The 22704-nt window shown below is 44.6% G+C and overlaps 1 protein-coding gene across 2 annotated transcripts in view; it reads left to right on the top strand.

The window, feature by feature from the left end:
- The first annotated feature begins 10346 nt into the window (after window positions 1–10346).
- Window positions 10347–22704, top strand: part of LOC147422216 (autophagy-related protein 18d-like) — a 34117-nt gene continuing 21759 nt past the window's right edge. The window contains exon 1 of one of the 2 annotated variants that reach the window (XM_086502578.1): window positions 10347–11353. In XM_086502578.1, the coding sequence (XP_086358704.1) occupies window positions 10439–11353 (915 nt within the window). In that variant the 5' untranslated portion in view covers window positions 10347–10438. The remainder of the gene's footprint in view (window positions 11354–22704) is intronic. The other variant, XM_086502576.1, reaches the window with a different exon arrangement.

Here is a 22704-nt window from a genome sequence, read left to right as displayed (position 1 = left end):
TGACAGTGATTTTGATCTCGATTGGTCAGCTTAGAGATTGTGGATGTCAGATTTCGCTACGAGAGCGATATTTTGTGATGCATTTGGGTTCGCTAGTGATTGCGAGAGGTGCCAGGAGTGGTACTGGTTACCCATTGCATGTGGATCACGCGAGAGACGGTGTTGTCTCTGTGATCACGCAACCAGGTAGAGAGCGAGAGAGCTCTGGAGCACTCATAGGTTGAGAGGAGAGGTATATCAAGCTCTTCTTCTCACTCTCCTTCGTTGGCGACGATCACGAACAAGGCATGTAGAAGAACTTACTTCTTGAATTTCAATGACACTGCAACCTGGTAACAAGACCTCGATGAAAGCTTTTAAGGCCTCTAAAGCCTCCTCCTCTTCTGTTCTCCAATTTGCAAACTCCTCACGCCATTCGTCCATGTTGTAGATTGCACATCTTCATTGCTTGTGGACTGAAGGTCTGTGTAGCCCTCCTCAGTGGGGGCACCACAATAATATCGGAAAAAAGAGCAGTGCAATCGGGTGGCCTCTGTACTCGTGCACACTCCACAAACCATGCCTCATGCAAACAAGCAAAGAACAAAACAAAGGGGGCACCACCCTAAATTAAGAGGTTTAGGGACCTCACACATAGTGCACATAGGCAAGTGAGACTTCTGGCATTATGATGGTATCAAAACATATGGCAAAACACATAGAAACGAAGCTTAGGGACCTTATGTAGCATATATATACACAAGACATCAGCTTAACAATACAACGGCATCTAATCATACATAACAAGGATATAGAGAAGCAAGCCAAGGATGGCATAATCCCTTGTCAAAAACAATCAACCCAGCAAGTAGATATGATCCTACTAGCAACACATCAATACCTTAGAGAATGATGGCGAGGATGGTGGCCATGGAGCATGAGAGAAGACTCCTTATTTAGGTTTTAGGGCTAGTAATGTAGCATACTAGAGGGAGAGAGAGAGAGGGAGAGAGAGTAGAGCTCCATCCATAGCTCCTCGTTGTGAGCAATGTCGTCATAGCTTTGTTGCTTGGTGAAGTGTTGGTTTTGAGTGAGAGAAGGCCTCCTTATATAGGTTTCTGAGAGGGTTTAGGATTAGGGATAAACATGCTTAAATCCGTTGATTGGGGTTACTTTTTGCTTAGGGTGGTCAACAGATTGAGGTCACCTGATATGTCACCATCAAGATATTCTCTAGAGTGATGTGAGAGGGGAGGGTAAATGCTGATTTTTCTGATTGTGACACATGGGGATAAGGCCTTGACCAGCATTTAAGAGTAGGTAAGGTGGCTGTTGAAACTGGAGGTTCTGCACATGTCAGGGGGGGAACTGCTGGGTCCTCCTGAATATCAAATTCTCAAAAAATCCTCAACCATGGCTTCTTTTGACATGTGTTCTTTGAAAAAATCAGCATGTCTCTTTTCAACTCAAAAGTCTTTATCCCTGTTGACTCACCTTTACCATAAGATTTTCTCCTTTTCTCCTCTTGTAACTGCATTGTTGATGCCCAATCACTGCTTCTAGTAACGGTGAACTGTTACCTACCATATACTTATGGTGCAGTAAAAAATATTTACCATGGGTAAAAAAAGTTACTGTAGGTAAAAAGTGATTTGTATTTACCATGTAGGTGAAAAATATTTACTGTGGTAAAAAATATTTACTGTCGGTAAAAAAAGTGAAAACGGAGTATGCTGTGCTGTGAGTCCACACGAACATCCTCGTGTAAATTTCACTAGAAATTCACACCTAGAATGGGCTACTCTGTAAGATATAGGTTGTAGGCATGCATAAGAGCTCGTTCCCACGTATCTTCTGTCCATGGCACTTTTTACTCTTTGGTGCTTGTGAAGTAGATTTTTCTTCTCTTTCGAGATCCCTTGGACTAGAGTATCCTCATCTCCCCAACAAATGACTGTGCCTTTATTGCATCTTCAGAAGGGGTCCTAAAAACCATGCATCAACACACTAATTTGTGTGTGATTAGTGTGTGCATTGGCCAATGTGATTGGTCAATGTACACACTAATTAGTGTGTGATTAGTGTGTGCATTGGTCAATGGGATTGGCCAATTCACACACTAATTAGTATGTGTTAACACACACTAATTTGTGTGTGATTAGTGTGTGCATTGGCCAATGTGATTGGTCAATGTACACACTAATTAGTTTGTGATTAGTGTGTGCATTGGCCAATGTGATTGGTCAATGCACACATTAATTAGTTTGGGATTAGTGTGTGCATTGGTCAATTGGATTGGCCAATACACACATTATTTAGTGTGTGATTAGTGTGTGTACAAGCCAATTGGATTGGCCAATACACATATTATTTAGTGTATGATTAGTGTGTGTACAAGCCAATTGGATTGGCCAATACACACACTATTTAGAGTGTGATTAGTGTGTGCACACACTAATTGTGTGCACAATCTAATGCACACACTAATTAGTGTGTGCACAAGCCAATTACACAAGCCAATGCACACACTAATTAGTGTATGTTAACACACATTAATTAGTGTGTGCACAATCTAATGCACACACTAATTAGTGTATGTTAAAACACACTAATTAGTGTGTGCACAAGCCAATGCACACACTAATTAGTGTATGTTAACACACACTAATTAGTGTGTGCACAATTCAATGCACACACTAATTAGTGTATGTTAAAACACACTAATTAGTGTGTGCACAAGCCAATTACACAAGCCAATGCACACACTAATTAGTGTATGTTAACACACACTAATTAGTGTGTGCACAAGCCAACACTAAAACACACACTAATTATGTTAAATTAAACAACAATCAACACAAAAACAGAAACATACCTCCATGATTAAGTCATAGGTGACGTATTAGGCTCCAATGACCGTCCAAGTGATCGCGCAATCGGTCACACTAATCATAAACACAATAATCTCTTATTAGTCAATACACACACTAATATCTTATTAGCACTCAAGGCTTTGCAAGACTCTTTTATAGGTTGTAGACACACATTGGATTCTTTCCACATTGGATTCTTTCAACATTGGATACTATAGAGAATCCAATGTTTGAAAAAAATCAATGTATAAATTTTTAATCATATATTCAAATTTTATACCCTAGTTTAATCATTGTCATAATAAATGCAGACCGTGTCTTCTTCTTCCACACCATGCTTTCGCAGCATTGAGGATTTCATGGCAGACGGGATGTCATATCCCGACGCTCTCTCTGCCTATCATTCATAGCCGTCGCCTCAGCAGTCATCATCAGGGTTCGGCTGGTTTCGGGACGCTCTAGGTGGGTCCACTGCCGTACTGTGACCGATCCAGATGTGGAGAGGGCATTGCGTCTTCGGGCTGAGTGGTTAGGTTCACAACAGACCCTTACACAACGCTATTCACCGACGCAGCTAGCAGCTTTTGGATTATCAGAGGTCTCTACTCCGAATGGTGGCACTCCATACCTGCAGAGTTTTCCAGCTACAGCTCCGGGTTCAACTTTTCCTTCACAGGGTCCAATGCCCCAGGGTTCGACGCCACGGGCGTTCACCTATCCATCACCTATCCCACCTTCTGCCCCAGATTCACGTCGGCGCTCTTCTGGCAGTCAGCGTCAGGGCAGCTCGCGCGCTAGCGCCGGTCGATGTCAACGAGGGAGCGGAGCTAGTTGTTGTTTTTTTTGGGGGGGGGGGGGGGGGGGGGGGGAAGTACTACAGATTCTCCTCCATAGTCACCGCTCCCTGCTCTAGCAGAAGATGAGGACCATGACATGCCTTCACTAGATGCTCGCGGGTTATACTACCAGGTTCATAGAGGAGGTATGGTGGATCTCGGGACAGCGCAGGGCAGGAGAACCAATTAATCCACTCCACATATATCAATTGTTTTCTCAAATTTGATGAGCAAGATCCCTACAACCTCACATATATAGAGACAACCATGCACATGCGTTTCCCCAACCCTGAGGGGCAATAATGCTCAAGGCAATGGTTGCAAGAGCATGTCAAAACATTTCTGAAGAACAAAAAATCTAGTGTGAGGAGAGCGGCAAAGAAGACAATGGAGTCTCCAGAGCATAGTTATCGGCCAGGAAATGTCCATGATGTGGAGTGGGAGACCGCTATGGGCGAGAAAGAGGACAAAAGGGCAACGGTGCAAGGATGTATACGCGTTAAGTTGAGGCCAGATCCCATCAGACTCCTACGCATTATGGTTCGGGAGGGAAAACGGCTTGGAAAGACAAATATGTAAGTAAAAATATTAGTTTTATTGTAAAAAATCTAATGTTTTTCAGTATAACATTACCATGAGTCGCCCGACCAGAGATGTGCAGAGATATAGAGAGAACCATACCGAGTATCAAACTTGGTGTTGGTTGTTTGAAAATCAAATGATCTCTCGAGAGGAGTTCGAAAATGCGTGCAGAAGTCTGCAACATGTAAGTTTAATCTTATCTAAATAATCAAATTGTTGATTTTATATCAAATATTAAATAACAAAGTGTTAATTGTTTCTTTTTTATGGTTTTGCAGAGTCAAGGAGTTCCATGTGAAATGCCGCCAACTCCCCCATGAGCATCCTCTATTTTGTATACGCGGGCCCCGTTTGCCCTATCCCACATGACCATACTCTATTTTGTACACGCGGGATTTTTTTGCCCTTTATGTAAATGCAATACCTATCATTCTTTGGCTCAATACCTCCCCCAATTGTAATTCCACTTATGTAAATGAAATTATCAATCTTTTTTTGGCTCAATGTATTGTCCAATTGTGATATTTTGTTGTAATTAATAATAATTTTGTAAAATAACTAAAATAAATAAAAAATAGATGACCTTTTGGATGGTCCTGCAAAGGACAATCCAAACGGTCATCTGTTTTTTTATAATAAATCCCGCCGCGGTAATGCTCGCGATAACTCAGTCGCGGTAATGTTTGCGGGTATCTGTGCAGCAAAAGGCGCGGTAATGTTCGCGGAAATATTGCTGCAGCCATTACCGCGGAAGTTACCGCTAGACCATTACCGCAAACTTTGCCACAGTATTTTCCACATACGGGAATTTTTATATTTCAAGTTTGTTTGTTTTTTGCGGTAATGTGAGCGATAATACCGCGCATATGTTATAGTGATTGACGCTTTCCAAAGAGAGTTAGAAGACAGGATGACTGTCATCACCGATCTTCAGAGGCAAGTGCAAGAGATGAAAGCAGAAGCTGAACAGCACCAGCTAGCTAGAGATCGGCAGCAAAAAGAAACGGAGGAGTTATGTGATCTGGTCACCAAATTATCCGATGCCTGCAAAGCAAAAGACGAGCAGCTGACAGAAGTTATGAATGAACTTCTTACGACATCTCTGTCAACTCAAAAAATTCAAGTGCAATTAGATGTTGCCAATGCTTCTATGCAATACTCTGAACAGAGAATAAATGATCAGGCAATCTTCTTACGGCAAGAAGATGGCGCAGATAAAGACCACCCAAAGTGGAGGTTAAGCTGGTTGAACAAGAATCCGAGATACCTGATTCTGTTCACAAGAGCACCTGCAGCCCTGCAAAGAGATCCCACATTTTGTCATGTACCCAGAGTAAGGACATGGCAAGAGCATGAAGCACTGACAAAGAAGAGGCCAACTTGGCTTAACTACCCCAGACTGCCAGCTCCAGAGAGAGGACAAGCGACAGAGGAATACATGGTGAAAACCCTAACGGGCGCCATGTCTTTCTTCAAGAGTCTACCAAATCTCTCTTGCGCCATGTTATATAAGATCTGTAGAATGTTGCTCACATGCATCCAAGTCTTTAATGAGCCTGGGCAAGCAGGAGCCCCATGGATGTCATTTTTAGAAGGTAACAAAGGAAACAAAGGCTTATGCTATGATCTAAGCAGTTAGCCTTTTGAAGAAGTACTTTACGGCTTCTATGCCAGATGTATGTTCTTACCATCGAATAATATGTTGGCATTTGAAAAAGCTTTCTACACTGGATTCATCACCTGGCGGACGAAGATATTTGTGCATGTGATCAGCAACCTTACATCCAGGTTTGTAGGCTACTCAGTTGTGGAGCTGAAGAATAAAGTGACCATGCAATTTCTGCAAATGCCCAACAAAGAAAGAAAAATCAGATACCAGAAGGCACTGGATGCGCTTAAAGACCGTCTCGTCAGCCGTCAACCCGAAGACTATTTCAGCCCATAAAGCTGTGTCAAGGGACGACACAGGCGTGGAGGGGGGGAATGTTAGCAGCAAGCTAACACGCACACCATTTTTCGGAGTTCTCTTTGTAAAACATTTATTATTTTTAAAAATTGGGAATATTGTAACTCTTATTTTCTCGGATAAACTATGTGATTAATGAGCCGGGGCTACAAGCTTCCAGATTGTATCAGCCAGTCATTACCCAACTTTGGTAGAACTCCAGATTATTAGTTTTGACCACCCAAAAACCTTGGCTAAGGTATAAAAGCCAATTTTTGTAAGTTTTTTATAAGTTTTTGGATAAGAAATACACAGCGTGAGCTAACGGCGCTCACTCCTCTCCTTCTCGTGCTTCCTACTCCCTCCCCGATTGTCACATTGCGATTGCGTTTGTTGCATTGCAACCGCAGGTAAGAGCTCTACGTATTGACGTAAGCAGTTCACAGTATTTCGTAGCTTTTGGTGTCACCGACCCGCGGCCTAATTTCATCATAGCTAGGAATTTATACTTTTAAATCAAAAACTAAGCATAGGAGGGGTATTGGGACATCATTGCTAAGCATTTAGATGCATTCTGGGTTGAAAACGACTAGGTCAAAAATCCCCTGCTGTTAATAATCGCGATTTTGGAACTTGACCTAAAGTGGGGTTTGAGACCATAAGCATGTGTGGTTAGGTCTTATAAACTTGTCCTAGAAGTTTTGTTACGTTTGGATGTCATTTGATGCTATAACGACGGATGTTAATTGTTTGTCGATGAGCGATTGGCTTTTGGTGATTTCAGTCACTTGAGTGTAGCTTGAGTTAGATGCGAGTTGTTAGTTGTTTTTCGAGAGATTGAAAACCTCTTGTAGCCTCTATGCACTAGTCGAGTCAGCTTCATCCCATGGATTGACAATTTAATCGTGATTCTCGCTAATATTGCAATAAGATAGGATGGTGAGGTTAGACATGAGTCCCACACATCTGTTGAAAATAGCCCGGAGTTTATAGGCCCTACAAGAGTGTCATCCAAGAGACAACGGTTCGGAGAAGAAGCTCATCAAGAAGCGTAGGTGATTGCATAGAGAGAGATGATGTCGCTTCGCATTTGATGTAAACAGCCCATGGCTTCTTAGCCCTACCACATTTTTCATACATGTCGACCAAGGAGGTGCCAAGCACAACGTTTTTTTTTCCGCAACCCCTAACTAACAATATCACATATGAAGTACACCACATCTGGCATACATGTCAACCAAGGCAGTGCCTAGCACAACTTTTTGTTCTCGTTTTGTTTCAATATACCTTGGCCAACAATATCATAGTGAATTTTGTTGCCCATATGGTCATTCTAGACAATGCCACATGCCTTCAAGATGCAAGCATAAGTGATTGCATCTAGATAAATGTCCTCGTTTCACTTACATTGAAAATAACCAAGAGCTTTTTGGCCCTATCCTTGTTGAGTACATCTTGCAATCATTGCCCAACACAATGTTTTGTTTCAACATCCCCTGACCAACAATATCATCGTGAATTATGTTGCCCAAAGCTTTCTGGTCCTATCCATTTTACTATATCCTAAAATCAGTGTGTTTCGAGAGACAACATTTCCGATAGAAATCTCCTCTAGCACTTCCAAGTTGCAAGCATAGGTGATAGAAATGCCCTCGCTTCCGTTTGTTGAAAACAATCCAGATATTTTTGGCCTTATCCATGTTGGGCATATTCTGCAATCAATGCACTTCAAGAGATGACATTCTGGAACTAGAAGATCTCGATTCAAGTTTTGTGCTTTTTGAAGTACATCACATTTGACATGCATGTCAACCAAGGCAACGCCACTTGCATGACGTTGGTTTTTAAACAACCCATGACTACCAATGTCATCATAAATATTATGGCACATATCAGTGTCTTGTATAGTGCCACATGCCTTCAAAGGTGATTGCATGTGGAGGGATGTCATTGCTTCTCATCCGCAAAAAACAACTCAGAGCTTCTGTTCCAAGAGGCGACGTCAACCAAGGCAGTTCCAAGCATGGCGTTGTTTTAAACAACCTTGACTAACAATATCATCGTAAATATTTTGGCCCATATCAACGTCTTGCATAGTGCCACATTTCTTCAAAGGTGATTGCATCTCGAGAGATGCCCTTACTTCTCATCCGTGGAAAACATCCTAGAGCTTCTAGGCCCTTCATAAGGTGTTCCAAGACACGACGTTTCAGATAAGAAGCTTGTCAATGTTTTGTTGAGCTCTGACAAGTGCACCGCACTTTGACATACATTCTACTTTTTTTCCAGTAAACTATCACAAATACTGGGATGCATCCTGCTTCTTCTTAGCACAGGCTTTAAGTGAGCTGACAAAAGGAAGACTCATTATCCTCGTCTCCATGTTTGCTCGTGTAGAAGATATTGCTGCTTTCTTGGTGCTGCTCTGTAAACATATGAAGTTCTTCAATAGCATTACGAAGTGTTGCTGCAAGTAGATTATATAGCCCTTTTGAAAAGGTGCCAACAATTGGCCATGAAAAGCGAGCACATGTTAGAAAAGCAATTCTCCTCATCTCAAAGCATTATCAACAATTCTTGACTAAGAATCTCATTGAATTTTTTTTCCGATGTCAGCGTCTTCCAAATTGCCACATGCCTTCAAAATGCAAGCATAGGTGATTGCATTTCGAGAGATGCCCTCGCTTCGCATGTGCTAAAAACAACCTAGAGCTTTCTGGCCTTGCCCTTGTTGAGCATATCTTACAATCACGTTCCAAGAGACGACAATCCGGACAGAAAGCTTTTCAAGCATATTTTGTGCTTTTTAAAGCACACCACATCTTGCATAAAGTCGATCAAGGCAGTGCCAAGCACGACGTTTTGTTTCAATTGCCTTTGTCTCACAATATCATCGTTGCCCATATTTGAGTCCTGCGTAGTGGCCATGCCTTCAAGACACAAGCATATGTGATTACATTTGGAGAAATGCCCTCACTTCGCATCCGCTAAGGACAACAAAGAGCTTCTTTGCCGTGCCCTTGTTGGGAATATCTTGCAATTACTGAGCAATCACTGCATTCTAAGAGACAACATTCTGGAGAGGAAACTCGTCAAGCACTTTCCTGAGCTTTCTCAAGCATGTCACATCTGGCAGACATGTCAACTAAGGAATTGCCATGATGACTTCTTTTTTCAACAACCCCTGACTCAATATCATTGTGAATTGTGTTGCCGTATTAGTGTCTTGCGCAGTGCCTCATGCCTTGAAGATGCAAGTGTAGGTGATTGCATTTGGAGAGATGCCATATCTTTGCATCTCTTGAAAATTGCCCATAGCTTCCTGGCCCTATATTCGTGCTCGTGGTTGCCATCCTTGACTAGGATGGACTGAGTAGACAAGGAGGGGACCTTTGTGGTTGCTCTCAGTGGAGATGTAGGTAGAGCTAACGGCTAGCGAGTAGAGATGGTAAGAGCTTGGCCGATTGTGGATCTGGGATGACACAGCACCTTAAGTGGGCAGATGATGTGGGCTGAGGTTGAGGCAGGAGACCAATGCGAGGAGGTTGAGGGATGCCGACCGATGGAGGAAATGCACGAAGCGTGCGTGGTGAAAAAGCATGATATGTTGAGGTGGGACTCCCACAACACCAAGTCCCACGGGTTATTCAATGAAGTTGGAGAGATGGGATCAACGGTTGTAAGCCGAGCAGGGGAATCTCGAGGGGGATGGACAATCTATCTGTTGACAGACTGCTACTCTAACCATGCGACCGCGTAGCTTTTGATGGCACCTAAGGAAGAATGCACCCTTATATGGTGAACACAAACTAGAAAAAGTAAACTTGTCAAAAAAGAAAAACTCAGACAACATTCGACGGTGCACGTTGTTTTTGAATTTTGAGCCGTGCTTGCGTGTCGTCAATCCCACGGCTTGGTCTTTAGTGGTGAGGGTGAGACTCTGACAAGCCCGAATTTGCTAAATAAAGCATGGCTGTATGTGAGACATCTCAACTGTTTTTACATCTAAAGCCTCCGGGCTCATTTTACCAAAAGGCCTTAAAAATTTTGGGCATTACATCCAACGTGGCACTAAATCTTACGTGGCTCCATGCTTTTAATATTAATAATTTCCAATATAGAAACGAACACGGAGCACAAAACAAAAGAGCACGCGCGCGCGCGCTCGCGCGCACACACACACACCCACACACACACACCATGTAACGCACAAACACAAGGCTATGGCGGCTTCTTCTCCATCCACTACAACGGCAGAACTTTTGCCTTCATTTTCATCATCTACAGAAATTTCCATCTTTTCGCGCTCTTTCAACCAGGACCAGGGCTGCTTTGTCTGCGGCACTCCCACAGGCTACCGCGTGTTTCAGTCAGATCCTTTGCGAGAGCTTTTTTGCAGAGAATTTGATGTGGCTGGTTGTGATGACTTGTTTGCGCCCCGTCCTTTTAGAGCAGACAAGAAACCTTCCATTACAAGAGGAAATTCAGGCAAGATCTTCTCTGCAAAGGATGGTCAGGGTGTGCACAATGCCGGGTCAAGTCCAAGGGAACTCCAGATGGATGGAAAGCAGCAACGTTCATCACCCACATCGTTGTCCAATGGGGAGCCCGAACATGGTTTTGCAGAGAACCATAACAATGTGGAAGGGTTCACAATTGTCGAAATGTTATATTGCACTAACCTTGTTGCGCTTGTGTTACCGCGATACTCATCAAATAAGGTCATCATTTGGGATGATCATCAGGGCATCAGCACTGGTGAACTTGTATTTCGTAGTGCTGTTAGAGCCGTTCGCATGAGGCTCGATCGTGTTGCAGTCATTCTTGAGCAGAGAATCTTTGTGTACAACCTTCCCGACCTACGCCTTACATTGAGTGTGCAGACTATTTCCAACCCAAGGGGCCTTTGTGCTCTCTCCTCTTCCTCTGGCTCTTGTGTGATGGCTTGCCCAAGTGAAACTACCGGGGAAGTTCGCGTGGCATTGTATGAAACAAAGAAACGGTTTTTTCTCAAGGCGCATACGTCGGCTATTGCTTGCATTTCATTGTGCCATGATGGCTCTTTGCTTGCTACAGCAAGTACGAAGGGAACACTCATCCGCCTCTTCAACACCGCAGATGGGACAAAGATTCAAGAGGTTAGCATCGTCTTGCCTATTATTCAAGTATGCTAATGTTTTATAAATTTGTGTGTGTGTGTGTGTGTGTGTGTGTGTGTGTGAGAGAGAGAGAGAGAGAGAGAGAGAGAGAGAGAGAGAGAGAGAGAGAGAGAGAGAGAGAGAGTGTCGTTGCCTCCATTTTCTCAGTGAAGCACCATCGGCTTTTCTGGAGGTGCTCACTAGCATTTGGTTTGACATTATCCACTCTTTTCGGAGTCAGTGGGATATGTCAATTGGGCTCGCCAAGGCAGCGGGTAGTGGCGACATGCTTTTCTTCGATGCTGGTGTAGAAAAGGTCTGATTTTTACTTTCTGCAGAGGATAGATACAGTGGCAGTATGCACTGCTGTAGTGGTTCTTACTCCAATCTTCACATGATCCGCCTTGATGTAGAGCTCGATCAGGGCCTAGGCCCTCCACTATTTTCTATACCCATGTAAACGGTTTTGTATACCCCACGAGAGAGGCTGCTTTTAGCATCTCTTGGAATTTTTGTACACATTAATACAGAACTGTAAAAAGAAAACAAAAGTGGGGGGAGAGAGAGAGCCTTACGAGCATGCGATGCTGCCTCTCCTTGTTTCGAACTGCTTGCCCATGTGTGTGCATGCTTGCCAGCAATGGTTGCTGTCCCTTCGTCAAATGTTACCGATGTCGTGGCTTGCCCTTCTTGCAGATGCCAGCTTTGTTAGGCTCAACAGAAGATGAACCCCCCTCCCCCCCCCCCCCCCCCCCCCCCCCCCCCCCCCCCAACCGGGTGCCCCTCTTCCCCCCCCAACACCCCTGCGCACATGGGCATCTTTTTTATTCGTCCCTATTTCCTTTTATTGCTTTTTCCTTACTTGTGTCTGTGTATGAGTGAAACATGTGGATATAGAGAGGGTGATAGAAAAAAATGCAAGACAAGAGTGGGACCATGGCATTTCTATACAAAACTGATAACAAACAAAGTAACCCTTTGGTGAAGGGACAAATCAGTGTGGCAAATGAGTGTGCTCCCCTCACGGTGACTCACCATATATAAGGGAGCAACCAGGCTGCCCGATTTCCCAAAATCCACCAACAACCCTATAAATGGGGATGTGATGTTAAAGTTATGAATCTCAAGTGAATGCCCAATTTATTTATTTTGGCATTTTTAGGTATTTTTCACTTGTTTCACATGAGACTTGAGTCGTGCATTTCAGTTGAGGGGTATGTAAGAACCCCCTGTCCCAGTTGTATTGATCATCTCATATTGCCAAGTTGGTTGGTTCTAGCAATCTCTCTCTCTCTCTCTCTCTCTCTCTCTCTCTCTCTCTCGCATTCTCTCTTTATCTCTACTCTTATGCATCCTCTACTTTGACATGGTATTAGAGCTTTCGGCTTGGTGATGGTTGGAGAGCTACGCGGGACGAGGAGCGCGAAGAGGTGGATTCAACGTTTTTCTTCTTGGTTGAATTGTAGAAGGTCTCGCGATAAAAAAGGGTGTCTCAACATTTTTGTTTCATTAACACTATTCTTGGAGGCTATAAAGCTTACATGGGGTAAATAGAAGCAACATTGCAAGAAAGTGTATATAGAGGCACTACGAATGAAGAATGAGCCGAGGAAGTATGTGTGGGAGAGACTCTCTCCAACAACTACTTTGCATGCGATCTCTCTCTGTCACGTGACACATCCAACCCTATGTGTCCGTGGACAAGCTACAACATGATCAGGGTTCAGTCAGTCCAGTCAAGTCTAGATTAGAAGTGATTTGGCACTTTTGTGAGTCTATTCGTAGACCGTGCATGCCCAGTCACTTGGTATAGATGCATATCCTCTGGTTGCACACAGGATGATCATCAGTATTCCCATCAGAATTCATTATTCCCATTAGAATCCATTAGAATCAGTTAGGGGAATTTTCCAGTGCATTTAGCCTATTTCCCTATTTTTGACATTTTTCACTTATTTTAAGTGACTTTCTAACAAAAGTAGGTAGGGAAAATTTGCTAAGAAAATATGTAAGCAAACCCAAGTTAGCACTTTCTGGCAGAAGAGGCAGCAGGAGCTCCCCGCTCAACAGGCACCTTCTCAGCAAGAACCCGTAGTAACCCCAGCACCCTTGGCGTTTTTGGTCTCCATCATCGCCACACTCAGCCCAGCGTTTTCCAGTTTGTAGCATCGCCACCAGTACCAGATCCCTAGCGTTTTGCATAGCGCCAGCACCTCCCCAAACCCTTGGTGTTTTTCAGCCTTGCATCATCGCCAAGTTTTCCAGACAGCCTAGCGCTTTTGCTAGCGATAACAGATTAGTTCAGGGTTTTCATTTCCAGCCTAAAGTAAAGCATTGCAGCAGCATTTTTCAGCATTCAAGACAGTAGCAGATTCAGCCATAGTCCCATGCAGAAGACCCCTGTTTTCAGCCCTCGAAAATGCAGCCAAAACAGTCATTTTCAGCCACCGAAACAGCCCCGAAATTCAGCAGAGAGAAGACTATAGATTTCAGCCCTAAAGTCGTCGTCGTCATCACCGTCGTCGTCAACGGCATAGTCCCAAGTTGCATCAGTCCATTGCATCCGCATTGTACCACTTTGTGCAATCATAAGTAGACCACTCCCGCCGACGAGAGTGGGGCCTTCGGAGGAGGGTTTTACGTCTCTAGTGTCGTATCCCTCTTCTCTCTATCTCTCAGTCTCATACACTTGCACGCACAGTGTCCATTCACTTTGTTGTGATCATAACACTTTCCATTAAGAACGGAAGGCTCTCCCTTCCATAAGAACTAAAAGGAACCTTGAGCACAGTTCGGAGCACTCATCTTGAGCAAAGCGCAAACAATCATTTCGCTGCACCTTACATTGGTATCAGAGCCTTGGCAGTGTTCTGCATCACTCAAGGAAAGAACCACAAGAACCACAATATTTGTTTTTTGCTTGTTGAGGTTGCATGAACCCAAGTTCGCTTGGGCGTGTCGATTCCTAATCGTGTTTTGTTGAAGAGTGACAGGAATCCTAAGAAAGAAGGGCTTGTCCAGCCTCCCTTGTGTCTCTTTTCAGTCATTGAGAGCGGACTGTGCACTTAGCGGCCGGCCAATCGACGTGAGGTGAGAAAAAGCAACCTTGGTGTGAACGCAAGGCCGCCAAGGGGTGCGTCCGCGGAAAAGAGTAGAACTCGGGTGAAGGGAAGATCCTTCTCAAACGCGATTTGCAAGCGAAAGAAAACCTCAAGAACCTCAAGAATCTCAAGACCCTCAAGAACCCAAGAATCCAAGACCCTCAAGCACCCAAGTTCCTCGTGAACTTAAGAACCAAAGATCATAGTGCATGGTCGTCACCCGAAGTGGAATGGATACTTCGCATACAGGTGATGAGCATGAGAGAGGCGGCGAAGATTTTTCCCCACTTGGAGATTTTTTCGACCCTCCCCCTTCACCATCTACCCACGAGTTGTACTAACTCCTATGGAGATGATGGTCAAGTTGATGTTAGACATGATGACACAACAACAAGAAACGAATCGAGTTGCGTTGGCACAACTCGCAAGCAAAGCAGAACAACAAGAAGCTAAGGACCGTGAGTGCGACGAAAGAAACGCAAGACTTGCCGCACAACAAGAAGACAATTGCCTTGCTTTAGAACGCGAGTGCGACGAACGCAAAGAAAGAAAACAACAAAGAAAGGCGAAAGGCGGACGAGGCAGCACGTAGCGCGGCCTTGGAGGCCGAGCGTGCAGCTCAAAGATTGGCTTTGGAGACCGAGCGTGAAGCTCAGAGAGAGCTACGAACTCAAGAATTGCTTCGACAAGTGCTAGCCTCGAAGACCGAACCACCCAAAGATCGTGGGAGTTCCTCAAGTGGTGCAAGCCACGATGCGGATTCCAACCATCCAGTCACAGAGAAGTTGACTTTCAGTAAGTACGACGGTAAGATGGATGCTACGGTTATTCATTCTTGGTTGCATCAATTTAATGCTTTTTTTGCGACAACTAAGAAGACAAGAAATAGCAAAGTTTTGACGGCAGCTATGTACCTTGCCGGTGATGCCATCAATTGGTACCACGCATGGCAAGAGGCACAGCTAGCCGCGCACCTAGAGGAAGCGGATGAATTCATGCCCCTTTCCTTCAATTAGGCTGAGAGAGGCGGCGAAGATTTTTCCCCACCAGGAGATTTTTTCGACCCTCCCCCTTCGCCATCTACGCCACGAGTTGTACTAATTCCTACAGAGATAATGGTCAAGTTGATGTTGGACATGATGTCACAACCAGAGTTACCCGGAACACGGAACGGGAACGGCGACGGGGACCCTCGCGGAACGGGGGAACGGCCAGGGGTCCGGAACGGGAACGGCGCGGAACGAGAGGCATAAAAAACACCCAAATAATGCTTGAGAAGGGAATGGGTGTGAGGGGGTGCATTTTAATTTTTGAGTCCTTGCACACTAAAAAAACACCTAATGTTCATTGCAAATTTGCAAAAAACTGCCTATTTCTTTCCATTTTTGAGAGTTGGCCGTTCCGAGGCTGTTCCGGACCGTTCCGGGGCCGTTCCGGTATCAGGTGGTCACCCGGAACGGCAAAACGTTCCGGGGCGTTCCAGCTTGGCAGAGGGGGAGGGAACGGCGTTCCGGCCTTCTAGGGCCTGCGGAACGCGTTTCCGGTAACTATGGTCACAACAGTAAGAAACAAATTGAGTTGCGTTGGCACAACTCGCAAGCAAAGCAGAACAACAAGAAGCTAAGGACCGTGAGTGCGACGAAAGAAACGCAAGATTTGCCGCACAACAAGAAGACAATCACCTTGCTTTAGAACGCGAGCGCAACGAACACAGAGAAAGAAAACAACAAAGAAAGACGGACGAGGCAGCACGTAGCGCGGCCTTGGAGGCTGAGCGTGCAGCTCAAAGATTGTCTTTGGAGACCGAGCGTGAAGCTCAAAGATTGGCTTTGGAGACCGAGCGTGAAGCTCAGAGAGAGCTACGCACTTAAGAATTGCTTCGACAAGTGCTAGCCTCGAAGACTGAACCACCCAAAGATCGTGGGAGTTCCGCAAGTGGTGCAAGCCACGATGCGGATTCCAACCATCCAGTCATAGAGAAGTTGACTTTCAGTAAGTATGACGGTAAGATGGATGCTACGGTTATTCATTCTTGGTTGCATCAATTTAATGCTTATTTTGTGACAACTAAGAAGACAGGAAATAGCAAAGTTTTGACGGCAACTATGTACCTTGCTGGTGATGCCATCAGTTGGTACCACGCATGGCAAGAGGCATAGCTAACCGCGCTCCTAGAGGAAGCTGACGAATTCACGCCCCTTTCCTTCAATTGGGCTGATTTCCAAGACAAGCTCAAGGCGCGGTTTATGCCACCTTAGTACCTCGCACGATTGAGGGACGATTGGCGCAATCTCAAGCAAAATGGTATGCCAGTTATGTCTTTTTCTAATCGTGTTTTGCAGCTAGGTACTCAATTACGAAAATCGGATGATGAGCGCAAAGATGCTTTTCTCTTTGGATTGGACGAGTATATCAAGTACGATATCGCGGTACTCGATCCAATCGATCTTAACAAGGCGGTAGCGATTGCTCTCGCACAGGAGATGAAGCACAACAAGGGAAAGCCTAAGGAGAACAAGACTTCCATAAGAACCTCGCAGACTTCTCAGAACGATAAAAACGGTAAGAATGGTAACCCTTCTAACCAATCTTCCAACAGTCTCTCAGAAAAGAATTCTTCCAATGATTCAAAGGGTAAGGCTAACACAATTGCTAAACCTAAGCTTACTCCATATGAAAAGGTAGCACAAGGAATTGTAGGAGGATACATCATGTCGGAAGAGCAAAGCACTTATTCTAAGGAAGGTCGTCGTTTTCATTGTCACATTAAGGGTCACATAAAAAGAACTGTCTTAAGCTTGAATCGAATGAATCTAAAGAATCCACAGAACCCACTTCCTCTGTCAATGCAATTAATGATAACACGAGTGTGCCCCAAGTTTCTCATGACCCTCCCATTGATGATTCTCTCATTAAATGTTATGGTCGTACATCGGGGTAGCGTTTTGTCATATTGTTTGACCCAAGTAGTATGCATGATGTGATCAGTCCCTCTCTTGTTGAGAGAGCCCGCCTCGAAGTTAGTTCGAGATCTCCTTTCGAGGTCTCTGGCTTTGTTCCCGGTATGGACGCTCTCATCACGGAGGAGTGCCTTGATGTGTTTTTTGGAATTCAACAAGCTGCCTTCACTAGAAGATTTGTTGTTTCTCCTCTCTCAGGATGTGATGATTTTGGGCATTAGATGGTTTCGTGATAATAATGCTCTCATGGATTTTGCGGCAACACTTTAACTCTCAATACCACAAGTGATTCTCCTATTGTCATTCATGGAGAGGACATTGTTCATTCTCCATCTCTCATTGCTAATCTGTAGGACAAGATTGAAAGGATTCAGGAGAAGGAGACTCTTTTCCTCCACAGTATGACACACAGAATTTGCATGATTATGAGAAGCATGATGATTTGATTGACAATGATAAGCATGATGATTTGGATGATAAAGACAAGCATGATGATTTGCATGATCAAGATGTGATTTCTCACAAGCATGATGAGTTGCATGAAGAAGATGTGATTGTTCACAAGGATGATGTGTTAGTGGATGCTTTTTCTAGCGAAGCTAACCTCGTTGCAGATTCGATCAATCACGAAGAAGCGATCTTGGCTATCGGGCTTAGGTCCAAAGAACCCTCACAGGAAGTATTATGTGTTCGCATGATTGATACGCACTCATTGTTCGAATGTTTCATTCGTGATCGTTTCGTGTATTTTAGTCAGCATCGCTATGTGATCCCTTTTCCTAGGCATGACATTGTATGTTGAGCACGTTTCACTCATGAATGAGCACGAATGTATGCGGATTTCTCATGAAGAGCTCAAAAGTATGTATGTCAGGAAGTCACATTGAATGTCTCTTCCTTGGCATGACAGTTTCCGAACGAGCACATGAAAGTATGAGCACCAAGCATGGGCATTTCCATTGTGTTTTGCCACAGTTCATTGCTCTAGATCAAAAGAGAAAGATTCGATCTCATTGTTTGCATATGTTTGGTGAACGGGTTGTCACTCCGTCTCTTTGTTCATCTACATTGCATACACAGTCTTTAGCGAAGCCAAGATTTTTTCCACTCACTTTACATGGAATGGGTATGTTCATGGTTTTGTGTTGGAACTGGTTTCAGGAATTTTCCGCCATGTAGATTCTTGAAGAAGAAAGAAGCATGATTCTCAACGAAGATGTAGCATCGAAGGAGCCACAAAAGACTGTCGCTTTCGGCACGGCCCAAAGAAGCAAGCGTTGCAGACCTTTATGAAGTTCAAGTACCGCACGACCCACACATCAGAGTGGGCCGATGAAGAGTCCCTTCCAGGATTCCGGATGCTATTGGCGATCTCCCTCGACGCCATACAGTTCGGTACCAGTACCTCACTTTGAAAAGGAGGGGATGTCACGTGACACATCCAACCTTATGTGTCTGTGGATAAGCTACAACATGATCAGGGTTCAGTCAGTGCAGTCAACAAGTCTAGATTAGAAGTGATCTGGCACTTTTGTGAGTCTATTCGTAGACCGTGCATGCCCAGTCACTTGGTATAGATGCATATCCTCTGGTTGCACACATCATGATCATCAGTATTCCCATTAGAATCCATTAGAATCAGTTAGGGGAATTTTCCAGTGCATTTAGCCTATTTCCCTATTTTTGACATTTTTCATTTATTATTTTTAAGTGACTTTCCAACAAAAGTAGGTAGGGCAAATTTGCTAAGAAAATATATAAGCAAACCCAAGTTAGCACTTTCTGGCAGAAGAGGCAGCAGGAGCTCCCCGCTCAACATGCACCTTCTTAGCAAGAACCCGCAGTACCCCCAACACCCTCGGCGTTTTTGGTCTCCATCATCGCCACACTCAGCCCAGCGCTTTCCAGTTTGTAGCATCGCCATCAATACCAGATCCCTAGCGTTTTGCATAGCGCCAGCACCTCCCCAAACCCCTGGTGTTTTTCAGCCTTGCATCATCGCCAAGTTTTCCAGATAGCCTAGCGTTTTTGCTAGCGATAGCAGATCAGTTCAGCGTTTTCATTTCCAGCCCGAAGTAAAGCATTGCAACAGCGTTTTTCAACATTCAAGACAGTAGCAGCTTCAGCCATAGTCCCATGCAAAAGACCCCCGTTTTCAGCCCTCGAAAACGCAGCCAAAACAGTCATTTTCAGCCACCAAAACAGCCCCGAAATTCAGCAGATAGAAGACTACAGATTTCAGCCCTAAAGTCGTCGTTGTCATCACTGTCGTCGTCATCGGCATAGTCCCAAGTTGCATCAGTCCATTGCAACCGCATTGTACCACTTTGTGCAATCATAAGCAGACCACTCTCGCCGACGAGAGTGGGGCCTTTGGAGGAGGGTTTTACAACGTCTCTGGTGTCGTATCTCTCTTCTCTCTATCTCTCAGTCTCATACACTTGCACGCACAGTGTCCATTCACTTTGTTGTGATCATAGCACTTTCCATTAAGAACGGAAGGCTCTCCCTTCCATAAGAACTAAAAGGAACCTTGAGCATAGTTTGTAGCACTCATCTTGAGCAAAGCGCAAACAATCATTCCGCTGCACCTTACACTCTCTTTCTGGTCGATGTTGCAGAGCCAACGTTTTTGTTCGACGTTGTAGAGCCAACGTTTTTTTAACGCTAAGGCTATAGCTACTGGTCCATCAAGTTTATTAAATTCCCCAAGGGGCTTTTCACATGTGGTACATGTTTACATTGAGATTGGAAGCAGCAAGAAGGAAGAACGAGCACATGAAGTATGTGTGGGAGAGACTCTCTGGCAGCGTGAAGAAAGAATGAGTAGAGGAAGTATGTGCGGGAGAGCCTCTCTCCAACGATCACACTCTGCAATCGATCTCTCTGGTCGTCAACATTGTAGAGCCAACGCCTTTTTTAAACACTAAGGCTATAGTTGTTGGTCCTTAAAGTTTATAACATCCCCTAAGGGACCTTCCACACGTGGAAGAGGTTTACATTTAGATTGGAGGTTTTGTCCAATTTGGCCCCAACTTTGTGGACTATTTTCAGATCCAAGGTATATGCTAAGGGGATTTTGACCTCGAGATGGCTCCCTTCGTTCGAACGCCAGCGACAACTATGCTCATTGGAAATTGATCATGCAGTTGTGGTTCCTACGGAGTTCCTACGCAAAGGCTTGTGAGACATTGTCAACGTGTCAGGTGCAATGGAATCAAAGTGATTGTCACGTGACACATCCAACCCTATGTGTCCCTGGACAAGCTACACCATAACAAGGTTTCCGTCAAGTCCAGTTAGTCTAGATTAGAAGTGATCTGGCACTTTTGTGAGTCTATTCGTAGACCGTGCATGCCCAATCACTTAGTGTAGATACATATCCTCTGGTTGCACACCGCATAAGCATAAGCATTTACATCAGATTCCATCAGAGTCAGTTTGGGGATTTTTCCAGTGACTTTAGCCTAATTTTCCTATTTTTGACATTTTTCACTTAATAAATAAGTGACTTTTGTTGGGAATTGAGTAGGGCAAATTGGGTAAGTTAATATATAGGCAAACCCAAGTTAGCACTCTTGGGCAGATGAGCAAGGAGCACAACAGGCCCCCAGGCAACAGGTACTCCCCCTCTCTCAGCAAGACCCTCTCCAGGCATCCCTTGGCGAGCCCCTCCCCATTCAGCCAGCGTTTTTGGTAGGCGCCATCTCCCCTTGCAGCTTGGCGTTTCCACAAGCAACACCTCGTCGACAGCCTCCAACCCTAGCGTTTTGCTATCGCCATCATCCCGCAAGGCCTAGCGTTTTGGGATCGCCCTCAAAGGACTGCAGTAAGCCATTGTTTTCAGCCAAAAGGAACATGCAAGGAACAACATTTTCAGCCCTCTGTCGCAACAGATATTCAGCGTTTTCAGCCTTCGATTGCAGCAACAAAAACGCAGCCATAGACCTGCCAATTACTCAGCGTTTTTACAGCCATAAGACAGCAGATAAATCAGGGTTTTTCAGCCTCAAAAACAGCAGCCAAATCTGTGTTTTCAGCACCCCAAAGTAGTCCCAGATTTTCAGCCATAGCCTCTTTGTGGACAGCAGATAGAAGAGCACCGATTTCAGCCCTAAAGTCATCATCGTCGTCACCGATATAGTCACGAGTTGCATCAGTCCATGCATCATCATTGTACACCTTTGTGCAATCAATAAGTAGACCACTCTCACCGACGAGAGTGGGGCCTTCGGAGGAGGGTTTTACAACGTCTCTGGTGTCGTATCTCTCTTCTCATTCTCTCAGTCTCATACACTTGCACGCACAATATCCACTCACTTTGTTCGTGATCATAGCACCCTCCATAAAGAACGGAAGGCTCTCCCTTCTATAAGAACTAAAAGGAACCTTGAGCAAAATATGGATCACTCATCTTGAGAAAGAACAACACTCATTCCGCTGCACCTTACAGTGATGAAGATCTAGACTTTACACTTCCATAAATCTTTACTTCTTCCCTTGCTTTGATGTGTGCTACTCTGTCACGTGACACATCCAACCCTTTGTGTCCGTGGACAAGCTACAACATGACCAGGGTTAAGTTCAGTCAAGTCTGTCTAGAATAGGAAGTGATCTGGCACTTTTGTGAGTTTGTTCGCAGACCGTGCATGTCCAGACACTTAAGAGTATATGCATATCCTCCGGTTGCACATAGCATGATCATAAGCATTCCCATCAGAATCCATCAGGGGATTTTTCCAGTGCATTAAACCTATTTTTCCTATTTTTGCATTTTTCACTTATTTATTAAGTGAATTTTGTTGGGAACTAGGTAGGGCAATTTTGCTAAGATAATATATAAGCAAACCAAAGCTAGCACTTTTTGGCAGAAGAGGCAGCAGGAGCACCTTGCTCAACAGGCAACTTCTCAGCAAGACTGACCTTCGCGACAACTCTAGCGTTTTCAGCATTGCAGAAGGCCTAGCGTTTTTGCATCAGATCAGGCAGAGTTTTTGCACTTGCAGATTCACGGCGACAGTAGACAACAGATCAGCCCTAGCGTTAGCAGATTCCCCCACAATAGCAGATTAGCCCTAGCGTTAGCAGATTCTTCTCGCATGACACCAAATCAGCCTAGCGATTTGGAGCAGCATAACAGCGAGCGTTTTTGCAGTTCCGTCGCGACAAGTCAACAAGAAGATTCCGCAGGAGAAGTCCAGAACCTCGCAGATCTCACCTTCCCGCAGTAGATCCTTGCCGCACGGTCAGATCCATCGTAGTGTGCAGTTTCAGCCCGGAAAATGCAGAT

This window comes from Adiantum capillus-veneris, chromosome 27 (genome assembly GCF_014529385.1).
Source record: "Adiantum capillus-veneris isolate H3 chromosome 27, ASM1452938v2, whole genome shotgun sequence".
Classification (NCBI taxonomy): Eukaryota; Viridiplantae; Streptophyta; class Polypodiopsida; order Polypodiales; family Pteridaceae; genus Adiantum; species Adiantum capillus-veneris.
The sequence above is the reverse complement of the archived record's forward strand: the minus strand, read 5'-3'. Positions and strand labels throughout refer to the sequence as shown.